We start from the raw sequence: 12781 nt of genomic DNA on the forward strand, positions 1-12781 counted from the left end.
GGTCACTTCTGAAAATCTTAGCTGAATTTGTCTTTTTCTTTAATAAGCCGCACAACCGAAGGAGGCAGCAACCCCTGCACAGCAGCACGAAATGTACTATGGCTCTTTTTTTACTGTTCCTTTAGGGTCTTGTCATGCCACATCCCAACTAACGAGCTCTCACTTTCCACATGCTGCTGTAGGTTCAGCCCATACGAGTGGTACGATGCTCATCCCTGCAACCCAGGATCAGACATCGTGGAGAATAACTTCACCCTATTGAACAGCTTCTGGTTTGGGATGGGAGCACTGATGCAGCAAGGTACGGCAGCACCTCCCCGCCCACACACCCTCCTGCCAGTTCTCCAGCGCAGACCTATTGTCATGGCTTTTTAAATTCAAAATTTATTTTGTTTGCGACAGGAACAAAATAAAACATCTGAACAGGCACGGAAACGCTCCTCAGCACCAGCTCCCGGCTTCCCACTGAAAGGCAGTGAGGTGTGGGAGAGGGGAGGCAGCTCTCCTCCAGCACCTCCTGGGACCTGCTGTGCTGGGAAGCGCTCAGCGCCTGCTGCTCCTGATGGAGAAGTGCGTACGGCACCGCAGTGCCTAAGGGAGCTGCTCCCCGGGGAGCTGCGTGCACGGCAGGCAGCCTCTGGCTGGGGCCACGGCCAGCAAAGGGCCAATAAGACAATAATCTCATCGGGGGAACTGGCTGTAATCTGCAGTTCAGGAGCTCTTGGCGACTGTGTTTGTTGTTATTCACTCACTTTGAACGTCATCTCCATGCAGGCACCCACTGAGCCGTGCCGGTTCGCCTGCACAGCAGGGATGGAGAGACAGAGGGGAACATGTGCCAGGGCTGGGCCCTGTCTGGGGCACCAGGAAAAGCTCTAGGGTTTTTATGCCAAGAAAGCCATCCGATTTCTTCTGCGTCAGAGCAGGCCGGAGGTTTTCAGTCTTTTTTTTTTTTGACACCTGCTTCTGTTTGTACTTTCTGCCTTCTATGGGTCAAAGCCCCTGTGTCCCAACAGCTCACCCCACAGCTCTGGGGACAGACTCATCGCTCGCCCCACGAGGCAGAGCCCCGCGAGCTGCAGCTGGCTGTCAGCACACACGTGCCACTGCATAACAATAATTACTATTAATGAAGCGTGCACACTCTGGCAGGTGTCAGAAGGAGCAGCTCCCGAGTCTGCCATCTGGAAGCACAGAGCTAGATGATGGAGCGGTGGTGTGTTCGCACGTGTCCTGCTGCTGGTGTGCACAGAGCATCCACCCATCCACCGTGCCCCAAGGAGGAACACTGCCCTCGTCTCCCTCAGCTGTTTAATTCACCAAACTCAGCAGCATCCCACAGATTCTGTAAATTCCTACTTCTGTTAATTCAAGTAATTTGTTTAATTTCAGGATCTCTGTCCTGGCTCGCTCTGTTTTAAATCAACTTTTACAGAAGACAGGACATCTTGCCCTCTGGTCTGTCTCCATTTTTATCCTCATCTGGTCATTCTGCACATTGTGAAATGGCCTGAAACTCCCTCTAGCACAGGGGAAAGGCTGCTGGGTCAAAGCGGACAGTGAGGAGCTCCTCCAGGCAGCTCTGCCTGGCAGCCACTGAGTGCGACACTGAACGTTTTCAGTGTTACTGGTGTAAGATACCACAATGACAGGGACCTTAGAAATGGGATATGGATTGGATCACATTCATATATGTGGATGGAATAGAGCAAATGGAATATATATAGATGGAAAGAATAGAGTAAATCTGTCAGGAAGACAGCAGAGGGGGAGCTTGTGAGCAGCTCTGAATAAGGAACGAAATTCATCTGTGATCTAATTGCAGAAAATCCAGGAATAGAAATAAGTGGAAAATGTCAAACATTTGTCACACTTTAATTTACCATGTATCAGTAGTTATACCCAGAGAGCAAAAGAACCACAGCATCAGCTTGGTAGCATGCACAGTGCTACTGCTCCATGCTCCTCCTGCTGCCACTGCTGCAGTGTGTAATAGAGATTCTTCCCAGATCTCGGCTACCCTGATGGACAGTGACAGCTCCCAGCACGAGGGTTTAGCAGGATGAATCATCCTGTTATCAGATACTGATAAATGAAAAGAGCTGTATCCTTTTTAACTCTATTCTGCATCTAAGAAGGAAAATATTTCAAAGCTAGACTGATGTCACACTGTCTAATGCATCAAAGGGCAAGAGAAGGATCTTGAGAAGAACCAAAGCAGCCCTCGATATCCAAAGCTCCTCTGCTTCCTGGTGCCTCCTTGCTGCACTCAGACAGGAGAAAAGCTACACTCCACGCTATGCTTTGATGCCACACTGCTTAAAATTGCTTTGCAAAGCCCAATCTTTGTTGCAAATTCCAGGTTGGATATATCCTCTGAACGCAATTGTTTCAAACCCAAAGCTCTTTCCTGGCTTTAAAAGGTGTCTTGGGCGATTACAAAAATAGCACAACCCATTTAGTCCTTCATGTCTGCTCCATAAAAGTCATTCCAGACCTGTTATACCTTTTATGCTGTAATATTTCCTGCTTCCCTACTTCTAACCAGTATTCAAAGTCCTGGACCCCGACAGTTCCCTTCTCTCGCTGTTTAATTTTTTTTTTAAACCTTGTGTATTCGAACACACTCCCTAGAGTGAGTCCTTTGAAACGTAATCCATATAAAACCAAACCACTTTTTAAATAGCAGAACAAAACACTCATAAAAGTTCATAAATGGCTTGCTATTTAAATCTCATAAAAGCAGCCTAGTTAATTACTTCAGTTTGAATGTTTCCTGTAAGTTGTGCACTGTACCCAAGGTCAGCAATAAAGGGAGAGGGTTTTTCTGCACATACTACAAAAACCCCACTGATTTCCTTGCATGCAAGATGTCTGGATAATTTGCCTCAAAACCAGTTAGCTTTAATTATGTAGCTATTACAGTTTTGACAGTGAAACCTAATCCTTTATACATTTGTATATAATATATGTATGTATATATAAAACATGTCCTTTCTCTGTTTCCTCTTCCCTCCTTCTCCTTCCCCGTCTCCCACTCCAGGCTCTGAGCTGATGCCCAAAGCACTATCTACACGGATCATTGGTGGCATATGGTGGTTCTTCACCCTAATTATCATCTCGTCCTACACGGCCAACCTTGCCGCCTTCCTGACGGTGGAGAGGATGGAATCCCCCATCGACTCGGCAGATGACTTGGCAAAGCAGACAAAAATAGAGTATGGAGCAGTGAAGGATGGAGCTACTATGACCTTCTTCAAGGTGAGACCAGGCAAAGGCTTTCTACCATCCAGGCAGGGATGCAACGCACTCAGGCCAACAGGAGTGAGAACAAAGAACCAAAGACAAAAAGCCTCCTAAGCCACCACTGATTCTCCTTATAAGCAGGTTGTTTCAGTCTTGCATCCTTGTCAAGACTTTGACCCCTGTCAGTTTAGCTTACCTAGATTCACATCATGACTAATTTCCCCTCTCCCTATTGCTAATTGAAGTTACAATTACAAAATTGATAGATTTTACAGCTTCAGAGACTGTACCCAAAATTGGCTCAGACACCCTAAAATGAAGCACATATTAGGCCCAACAGGACAGGTGTATCTTATATTAAAGCCCTACAGAAAAAAAATCTTACATTCCCTGAAGTATCTTCCCTATTTCCACATCTCACCCATTGCAGCTCCTTCCTTGTCTCTGCAGTAACAGCTCCACAGAGCCCTTGAGGCTGACCCAGCCAGCCTTCAGGGACAGAGAAGAGAACAAATGAAAACTAAAGCTGGACAGATGTTGCAAAGCACCCTCCCTGACCTGTATTTTTTACAGCCAAAACATCTTTCTCGTCCTTCAGGAATTCAACATTAATGTAGTCAAATTTTATTAACCTCCAAAACCCTATGCAAGGTAACACCACCAATGCATCAGAATCAAATTACATTAATTTCTTCTCTTTAAAGGATAATTGATTTCAGAAGTTAGCCAACACTGCAGAGGAGGGTGCTAAGAGCATTCATATTTCACTATTGCCTCAAAAATGGAAAGACACTGAGAGTCTTGAAAAGACCTTTAAAACCACAACTGGGCTGTAAAAACACACTTTAAAAAAAAGAGTGAGAGAATAAAGGAATAGAAATGAGGGGTGATTAATCTAAGGAATGATCACCATGGCTTGGAGAAGAATTTAACTTCAATGATGAACTCAAAAAGCCGCCTTTCAAGGGCAGGTTTGGAGTTATCTATGCAGGCGGTGCAAGGCCCCGGCCACGCTCCCCAGGCAGCACGGGTCAGAGCTCAGGCCTGGCTGCAGCGTGCTCAGGGTCCAGCGCTGCAGCACTCGATCGGCGCTGATGCTCTCCCTGGGCACTTTGTCAGCAAGGCAACAGGAGCGCTGGCAGATCACAGCCTTTGGCTGCAGGAACGGGGCTGCCTCCCCCTGCACCTCTGCAGCGAGCAGCATTGGGGAATATTCCTTTCCCCTCTGGTCACCCTAATTCAGAAGGAAATACGTGGGCCAAAGTGTGACAAACATAGTTCATTCTTTAAAAAGCAGGTTGTGCCTGGAATACTGCAGTAATTTGAATAGGCACAGTGTAAAGGCAGCTAGACTAGGCCATCAGCAGTTTAGTTGCCAAGACCCATTAAAGGAAGCCAATGTGCTGATATTTAATAACAAGAAACAGCAGCATTCTTCTGTAATGTTTCTTGGCTAGGACTCAGTTAAGGAGCCACTATACTTTCTGAATCTCTATGCTTACTTTGCCAGGCAGGAACACAGATTGTTAAAGAAACATGGAGGATTTTGTTTGGTTTGATCTTTAATTAATTCTGGGAAGTGAAAATGTTGCATAGAATAGCAAGTTGCTGCTGGTTAGTTTGCTTTCTGCAGTGGAGCTGGTGCAGACAGTTTTGTCTTTGGCATGGTCAGATGTGTTGTGTTATCTTCCAAAAGCAATATAAACCTACAACAGCTATTTGGAAAAGACAGACTTTTACTGTTGTGTTTTAAGTACTCTTTCCAATGAGAGTTTTATATGGGAATAAAAGGAAACTGTCTTTATTAAAAATCATTAAGGCCACAGTATATTTATTGTTTCATATCATTATCCATCAGACTAATTCTTCAGGCTTCTAATGGGCCTGAAGAACAGGGTTTATTGATGCAGTGTATTTTCCTTTTTCTTTTTTATTATTATTGTTGTTTGGAGATGAATTCTCAGGGATGTCCCTTCTGACAAGCATTTCGATTACTGGAGCAGTGAGAGCACTCATATGGGACACTGTTCACTTGTCATTCGTGTACAGAGAAATACGGGAGAGCCAGAACTTCTCCCACTCCTCAGCGAGGTCTTTGTCAAATGACTGGGCAAATCCCGTGGTGGTTTCAGTACGGCTGCTCTGCCAGCGCCACCTTCATGGGGACATCTGTCAAACAGCACAAAGGTCTGGAGGACAGAGCAATGGGCAGCTCCAGTGTCTGCTGGGGATCTGCACTCCCTCCAGATGGGTGGGACTGAAGGAGTGGTGAACTGCACGAGGCTTCGTGTCACCTTCCTCTGCTCTCCTAAAAGGGGGGTTACCATGAGAGAGACAGCTGCTGTGCGACCACTGCTCTTGAAAAGCTCCTGGAGATCTGACAGTCAAGCACTCCTGCAGTTTGCTGAACAGACTGTCATTGCTGGGACAAAAGGCTGATGGCAGCATCCTGACTGGGATCCCCCATTGTACCTATTTTGTAGATTATCCACTAGGACTTATCCCAAATTGCTGCTTTGCTCCTTGTATGACTGTTCCCCAAAGTCACTCCCCTCACATTAGGAACTCACTCCTCCGCTTCTCCATGTTAAAGCAGCTTCAAACCACACACGCTGACACACACACACACACCCCCCAGCCACGGCCTGGGCCCTGCCTGTCATCTGTGACTGGTGGCTGTGGCCGTTCTTGTCCTTGGCTGAAGCTTGCGTGGGTCTGCAGCCCTCCTGGCACTTGGGAGGTCTGACAAAGCGCCATCTAGGGCCGCAGGAGGAGAGCACGATCCTGGAGCTGAGCTTAGGGAGCAATGGGAAACAGGAGGAAGAGGAAGGCAAATGCCTTGCATGCTGTTCCCTGAGACGGTTCCCAAAGCACTAACCAGTTTTCTGCCCGAGGTCAGGCTGACCAAGGGTTCATGCAGAGCTCACCGAAGTCACTGCAGAAGTTCCCTGTTGAACCAAGCCAAAACACATCTCTGGGACAGACCCACAGCTAGTGATCTTGCTCCCACAAAGAGGTTTTTGCCTGTGCAGCTGAGCTAACCAGCTACGGCAAATACCAACCATACTGGCAGATTTCAACTTAATGAAAAGAATTTTTGAGAAGCTATTTATTCCCTGGCAATGCAGACAGAGTTACAGGAATAAACACAGATCAATTAATTTAGGAACAGCATCTAGCGTTCATTATAAATCATGCTAGAAATCCTCCATTTCTTGCAAAGGATGCTGTCTCTCTCTGAACAAATGCCGGGTTTAACGTGCAGTTTGGAGTACAAGTGTGAGAGTGTGTGTATGTGTGTACATATATATTCACTTGTACAGAAATGTTAAATCCTCAAGAGTAAGTATCTTCAGTTGGTGAAAATCAATTTATTTTTTCATACAGGCTGGAATTGAAAATCTTAAGCCTGAAAGTTACTTTCTTGCCAATTTCACTGATAAAAAAAAGTATATATGTCTTGGCAAGATGCCTTGTAGTGGCTCCTCTAAACTATTCCATTAATTTATTTGGGTGACTGGTCTTGAAGCATTGGTTATTAAAGGTAGCTTCTGAGCTGTGACTCTAAAGAATGAATTTAGAGGCGTTTTCAGTGTCGTTGCAATTGCTGCAGTCAGAGGGGCTGGTACTCGGCTTTTCATACATGCATCTCATTTAGCACTAACGCAGGGGTTTATTAAGATGCAGAGGACAGCAGACCAGATTTTGATGTTATTTATCCCGACCAAAATGAGGAGAAGCTCCACCCACATGAATCGGTGGGAGAGGTGTAAGCAGGAGAGAGACACAATCCCCCTGGTGTGAACCACAGCTGCACTGATCAGCAGCGTTAAACTTGTTTATTAGCAATAATCTCCATCATTCCTAACATTCCGGAGTTCCCGACTCTGGAATTTCTCTGCCAGGAAAAAGTCATTGTCAGGCCATTTATCTTAATGCTTCAGAGCAACCAAGCAGTTCCTCTTCATCTACCTTTGGCAGCAAAGTGGTCACTGAGGAGGACCTGGGGACCCTACAGAGGATGCAGGGGCACAGGAGGGTCTCTCTGCCTGCCACCAACTCAGATTTCTTTTATGCAGCCCATAAAAGTAAATGGTGATTCCACAGAGAAGAAATTTGCACCTAGCCACGGCACAGCAAATATCAGTTCAAACCAGTAACTAGCCCCAGTAAGGATTTTTTAAGGTAAATTACTTAAGCTGTAAAATCAGAGGTCCAGCAAAACAAAATGTACACACACACAGAGTCCAGCAAAATAAACACAGTTTATGTGCATTCTTCACTGACTATTAAATTACTACTAAAATGTTTTTGCTTATTTGAATAGTATGTTCTCAGGTAACGTCACTCAAATTCCCATAAGTAAGCGACCACCTTTGCAGTATGGCTGAAGTATTCTGAGAGGAGGAAAGGGAGGAAGGAACAACTTTTCCCCAATAGGAAAAAATGTATAGTGGCCGAAGCTCTCCAGAATTAGGTGTGAGCTAGAGCACTGTACGCTCCTCACCATGGTTGCTCCTGCAATTTTTGATTGATGACTGCTCTCACAATGACTGACAATTGCTTCTAAATTGGACTTTTAACAAATAGCCAGGTCTATCAAACTGCTAGTGCTGTGCTGAGAATTACAGTTGGTGAATTTTCACTTGGAAAAGGAGCATTCTTATCTCACGTTAGCTAAGTTAAAGAAACTAATAGGAAATAAATTCCCAGTGAGGAGGTGGCAGGTTTTAGACTACGGGGAGAGCCTGAGATTGCCTTGACTAGAGACATGTGTCAAGCCACCCTGCCTGCACCGAGCTGACCTGCCCCCCCGAAGGAGCTAGCACAGCCTTATCTTTGGGGAAGATGAGGTCATTGCAACCAGCAGCATTCTGCTGAGGGGAGACAGCCCTTCTCTGCTGAGGGGCTCAGCCCTGTGTTGCCAGGTCTGTTTCGGCTGTTTCATTAGGCATGAGCAAGCAGTGACAGGTAGCTCTGGCCTCGTGGTGAGCCCTCACCTAGGTGTGCTCCAGCCAGAGAGGGTGCTCACCCCGCCATGGGTGCCCCCAGCCCGGTGCCCCCCACCCAGGATGCCTGGAGGGGGCTCGAAGCAGCACAGCCAGAGCAAGAAAGCTGGGCTCCTCCTGGCATTTCAAAAAAGTCCTTTCAGCTGGTCAGAAGCAGTGATTTAAGAAGAGAAAAGTATTTTTTCTCTTCCAGGAAGCCCTGTCTCATGTAATTTAAGTTGCCTGAAGAGCTACAATGCCTCATGCAAGTCCTATTAGCTTCACTAAATGCAGCCTATTGATTTTTTGCCAGTTTATTTTGCTCTATGCTTTAAACTGGGAGAACACTGATGTTAAGAGCTCTGTGTCAACACCCAAGCAGCATTAAATGCAGGAAGAGAAGGAGAGAAAGGGAGAGCCAGTGAACCCAGAGGCCTCTGATGTGAACTATATAAATGTTAAACAAGTCGTTATCAGCAAGCAGAGTATGCTATTCATTTCAATTACCCATTGTAATGCACAGATATTTAATAATCCTTTTGGAGGCTACATTTCTTGCTGCTCTTTGAGGTTTGATAGATGCCACAAATCTACCTTACAGGCACTGGCCCAGATTTTCAAGTGCAGGAGATTATCCTGCCTCTTGAATGAAGTTTGCTCCAGCACATCCACTACTGCACGTTCATCAAGTGGATTATAACAAGCATGAGCTTTAACGGAGAATGAGTCCGTGGTTATTTCAGTCAGGAGAATGAGCCCACAGGGTTAAAGACAGAGGAACAGCCTTTGTCACTGTGCTATACTAACCAACTTTGGGGCGTTAAGCCACATGCCAACTTTTGTTAAATATGCTGAAAAAAAGGAGGTGGACAGGCAAAGCATTTGAAATATAAAGTATTATGAGGGACTTTTTTTCTTAGCTAATTTACCCTTATTTATAGTGTTTTTATGAGAAGAACCTATGCTGGCATGTTTTGGGTGATACTGAAAAATGAGGGGGAGACGTGATAGCAGCAGTTGGGATGGGATGGGGCTCCATCTCCTGCTTTCTTACGGAAGGACAGAGACCTGAAACGGAGATAAACGACAGCTAAACCTGAGCAGTGACTCCTCGTGCAGCTGCAGGTGAGCAGTTACCCTTATTCAAGGCAAAGCACAAAAGACTTAATCAGCCCCTCCAACTTCAGCCAGCTTCAGGCTCTTGCTAAGTAGTGTTGTGGAGGAGGTTTTGGCTGACTAAGCTGCCTCTTACAAAATGAGACCTAGGAAAAACAAGAAATTAGGCAGAAAAGAAGAACGGCACATAAAGGAGCAGGCAGCAGCATGAACACAAGCCTCAACATCCAAGTGTTTTTCCAGAGCTCAACTGGATGTATAGAGCTGGTTTGACAAGAGGTACATTCACCCACAGGAATACCGTGACCAACAAAGGGGGTACTTCAAGAGAAAGCTGGTGTGCCTTTCCTGGGGAGTCTTTCTAGAGCAAAGACGGTTACGTTTTTTGTGACAACCTGCATAGAGACAATTCAGAAGGTGGTCGTAGAAAAATGGTATATTTCAAGTGTTATGGAAAGACATAAAATAACCGTATTTCTTCTCACCCAACACATTTTCTAGAAGAAAAAAAACATCCACATGAATAGTAAGCTAGAAAACATATCCCTCCTTTTTTAACAGAATGCCTGCTGATAGTGGAAGAATATCCATGCTTATTTTTAGCCGTAAGACACTCTTCTTGAATATTTCTATGCCTGTTTATGTGGATACGTTAAATTTGTTTGGCAGTTGCACATATCTCAGAGGAGACATGTTTTCTTGCGATGCTTGAGGAAAGACAAAACTATAATAGAGTGTGTGCAAAAGAGGAAAACATGCCCTCTGAAATGTTCTCGGTCTTCTCTCCTTGTGCAGAAACATTACAGGATAAACAAAATTCTGGTTAGGAAACTAATACATTTAAATAGATATACTGATAGCCTGTCACACTAGCAAGTTCTGCAGGGCATCAAGGCAGGGTCTCGCTGTACCTTACTGAAGCGAATGAACAGTTCAGTCCCACCTACAGGATAAGGTCTCTGGAGCAGTGACTTTCTGCCGAGTGTCTGCACAATGTGCGCTGGAACTTTTGTCTCTTGTTATGGCAATGTGAAGCCAAACAATGTTGAGCACTGAAAGCAGAGAGATACTTAAGACAAGGTCAAATTGGTAATAGCTCCATTATGTGATCTGTTCTCAAACTGGTATTATCATTTACTATAAAGACATGAGATTTCAACAAATTTAAGACTAATTCTTATTTTGGGTGTGGGGGTATCATTTTTCCAGAAATCCAAAATTTCCACATTTGAAAAAATGTGGGCTTTCATGAGCAGCAAACCCACAGCACTTGTTAAAAATAATGAGGAAGGAATCCAGCGAACCCTCACAGCTGATTACGCCCTGCTGATGGAGTCAACCACTATCGAATACATCACCCAGAGGAACTGCAACCTGACTCAGATCGGGGGGCTCATCGATTCCAAAGGCTATGGGATTGGGACTCCCATGGGTAAGTGACAATGGTGGGGTTTCTGTAGGTAGCCCTGGATGGGGGCTAGTTACCACAAATACAACAGATGGGATTAAGATAGTTCACTCCCAAGAGCAAAATTTCCAAATACCAAAGCTTACGCTGTCTGCCTGTTGAAGAGAGGTCTGAACAGCCCTGCCTAGCGCAGACACATTCTCTACTTTGTGTGATTTTTGTCCTACTTTCCATCTGTGTGTAATGGTATTCCCCCCCCCCCCCCCCCCAGGGTCACCATACAGGGACAAGATCACCATTGCCATCCTCCAGCTCCAGGAGGAGGACAAGCTCCACGTAATGAAAGAGAAGTGGTGGCGAGGGAATGGCTGCCCTGAGGATGAGAACAAGGAGGCCAGTGCTCTGGGCATCCAAAACATCGGTGGAATTTTCATTGTTTTGGCAGCAGGCCTGGTGCTGTCTGTCTTTGTGGCCATGGTGGAATTCATCTACAAGCTGCGCAAAACAGCAGAACGTGAGCAGGTACTGATTTCCTCAGTCTCCCTGCACCACCACTAGCCCAGCCATTAAGGATTTTGTACACTGACCCCAGAGACAGGCAGGGAGGTGGACAGAGGGATTCAGCTCTGCCCCTGCTGCCTGGATGTCCAAACACTGAAATGCAGCACCCCCGAAATGCCGTTCCCTAAGGCTCATTGCTTCTGTCCCGCTCCGACAGCCTCAGGTCAGGGGGCAAATCATGTCTACTCTGATCAGGGTCATCTGCTGCTGCAGTAACTAGACTAGTAAACATTTGTAGGGTAATTTTGAGCAAGCCGACACATAAGTCATGAAAATACAGAGGTCCCTGGGAGGGACCTTTCTGAGATGTTATATCCACTCGCCACTATCACATGCAATCACATTGCATATTCCAGGCATAACGTATACACACATGAAATCCCCATCTCTCCTCCCCACTCTTATTTAAAGAGCCCCAAGGAACTGGTCAGGGTCCACCAGGAAGCCTCATGCTATTTTATCAACTTTTCATACCACTTACACAAATGGCCCATCACATCCGCAGTGGCTGATTAGTGCTCATGAAACAAGAGGACTGCTTTTATGTTTTTCCCTCTTCCTTGCGTGTTATGGTGCAGTAAGTAGAAAGTGCATTTGCGTGCATGACCAGAAAATCAAAGCAAGCTGCCCATGTGATGGACTAGATAGATGAAGGAAAACTGCCCACTAGCAAGCCCAGCAGGATTCAATAGCCCTCTGTTTCCCAGCATATAAATCTACCAGACCCCCAGCAGGGATGACACAAAGCACTGGCACTCCAACAGCCACCTATAGCTCTGCCTTTTTGCAGGATTTAGCGTGTCAAAGGTACAATTGTTGCCAAAGGAGAGAGGGGTCAGACACCCGTGCATCACTGAAGTCCCACTAGGTGCAGCTGATGCCTTAAATGCAGCCTAAACCTCGTGCTCGCCCTCTGCAGAGCCTAGTTTCAGCATCCTCCCGCTCACGGAGAGGTTAGCAGAATGTGTTGCCAGGAGTAACGGTGCTTTTTGTCCCTGCTCTCCCCAGCGCTCCTTCTGCAGCGCCATGGCCGATGAGATCCGGCTGTCGCTCACCTGCCAGCGACGGGTCAAACACAAGCCCCAGCCACCCGTCATGGTGAAGACGGATGCCGTGATCAACATGCACACGTTCAACGACCGACGACTGCCAGGGAAGGACAACATGACCTGCAACACTGGATTGACACCTGTGTTTCCCTAGGGAATGGGGGGGCGGGAGGGAAGGAATTGCAGCAGACAAGGCTGGATGCACTTTTAACTAGGGAAGAAAGGATTAAAAAACAAGAAAAAAACAGGAAAAAAAAAGCCTGGTTTGGTTTATTTCAAGAACAAGGCCTTTACAACACAGCTCCATCGATCACCGGCACAGAAGCAAGAACTTCAAAGCACAGACTGTAACATGGGTCTTGGGGCTTTTCCGTTTTGTTTTTGTTATTTTTCATTCCTTTTTTTTTTTTCCC

General features: G+C 46.0%; 1 protein-coding gene across 1 annotated transcript in view; it reads left to right on the forward strand.

Annotated features, from left to right (window-relative positions):
- GRIK3 (glutamate ionotropic receptor kainate type subunit 3) overlaps window positions 1-12522 on the forward strand; it is a 120845-nt gene extending 108323 nt beyond the window's left edge. The window contains exons 12-16 of the mRNA XM_076357268.1: window positions 183-301; window positions 3044-3261; window positions 10560-10782; window positions 11030-11280; window positions 12328-12522. Of these exons, the coding sequence (XP_076213383.1) occupies window positions 183-301; window positions 3044-3261; window positions 10560-10782; window positions 11030-11280; window positions 12328-12522 (1006 nt within the window). The remainder of the gene's footprint in view (window positions 1-182; window positions 302-3043; window positions 3262-10559; window positions 10783-11029; window positions 11281-12327) is intronic.
- The last annotated feature ends 259 nt before the right edge of the window (window positions 12523-12781 follow it).

The sequence above is a fragment of the Aptenodytes patagonicus genome, chromosome 21 (assembly GCF_965638725.1).
Source record: "Aptenodytes patagonicus chromosome 21, bAptPat1.pri.cur, whole genome shotgun sequence".
NCBI lineage: Eukaryota > Metazoa > Chordata > Aves > Sphenisciformes > Spheniscidae > Aptenodytes > Aptenodytes patagonicus.